Genomic DNA, 648 nt, shown 5'->3' with positions numbered 1-648 from the left:
TCGAAGCCAACCCCAAATAGTTATGAGAAGGCTAATGACGATTTCTCTCTCTCATGTTAATGTCTTTATTCTTTTCATTGTGGGAACTAAACATAAAATATTGAACATTCAAACATGCTGTAACTTTCTCTAAAACACAGGTGAATGGCAGCCTCTTGCCTGCTTCTGTCATCTCCGTGTATTGCGTTTATCTATGCTACAGCGCTCTCTCAAGCGAGCCCCGAGACTACGAATGCAACGGTCTCAACAACCACTCAGAACCCGTTTCGACAGCTACCCTTGTTTTGGGAATGCTAACAACCGTCCTCTCAGTTGTTTACTCTGCTGTCAGGGCCGGTTCCTCAACAACATTTCTCTCCCCCCCATCCTCCCCAAAATCCGGTACCTCTAAAACATCTATTCAAATTTCACTCTTCATTTTATCCATCAACCAATTCTCACATCAATTGTGCTGCAGGTTCATCCAAGCCGCTGTTGGAAGGAGAAATCGAATCAGGGAAGAATGAGGCAAAGCCTGTTACCTACTCTTATTTCTTCTTCCATCTTATATTTGCGCTGGCCAGTATGTATTCTGCCATGCTTCTTACTGGATGGAGTGGCTCAAAAACTGGCAGCTCGGAGCAGATGAACGTTGGATGGACTTCGGTT

At 44.4% G+C, this 648-nt stretch overlaps 1 protein-coding gene across 1 annotated transcript; it reads left to right on the top strand.

The window, feature by feature from the left end:
- Positions 1-113: 113 nt before the first annotated feature.
- On the top strand, positions 114-645 carry LOC110034385 (probable serine incorporator; the record flags this gene model as incomplete). The annotated part of the gene is made up of 2 exons (XM_020738653.1): positions 114-381; positions 458-645. Coding segments are annotated over 2 exons (456 nt in total), but the record flags the coding sequence as incomplete, so codon positions are not given.
- Positions 646-648: the final 3 nt, after the last annotated feature.

This window comes from Phalaenopsis equestris, unplaced genomic scaffold (assembly GCF_001263595.1).
Source record: "Phalaenopsis equestris unplaced genomic scaffold, ASM126359v1 Scaffold185810, whole genome shotgun sequence".
Taxonomy (NCBI): domain Eukaryota; kingdom Viridiplantae; phylum Streptophyta; class Magnoliopsida; order Asparagales; family Orchidaceae; genus Phalaenopsis; species Phalaenopsis equestris.
Note: the sequence above shows the minus strand (reverse complement) of the source record. Positions and strands in the feature narration are given on the sequence as shown.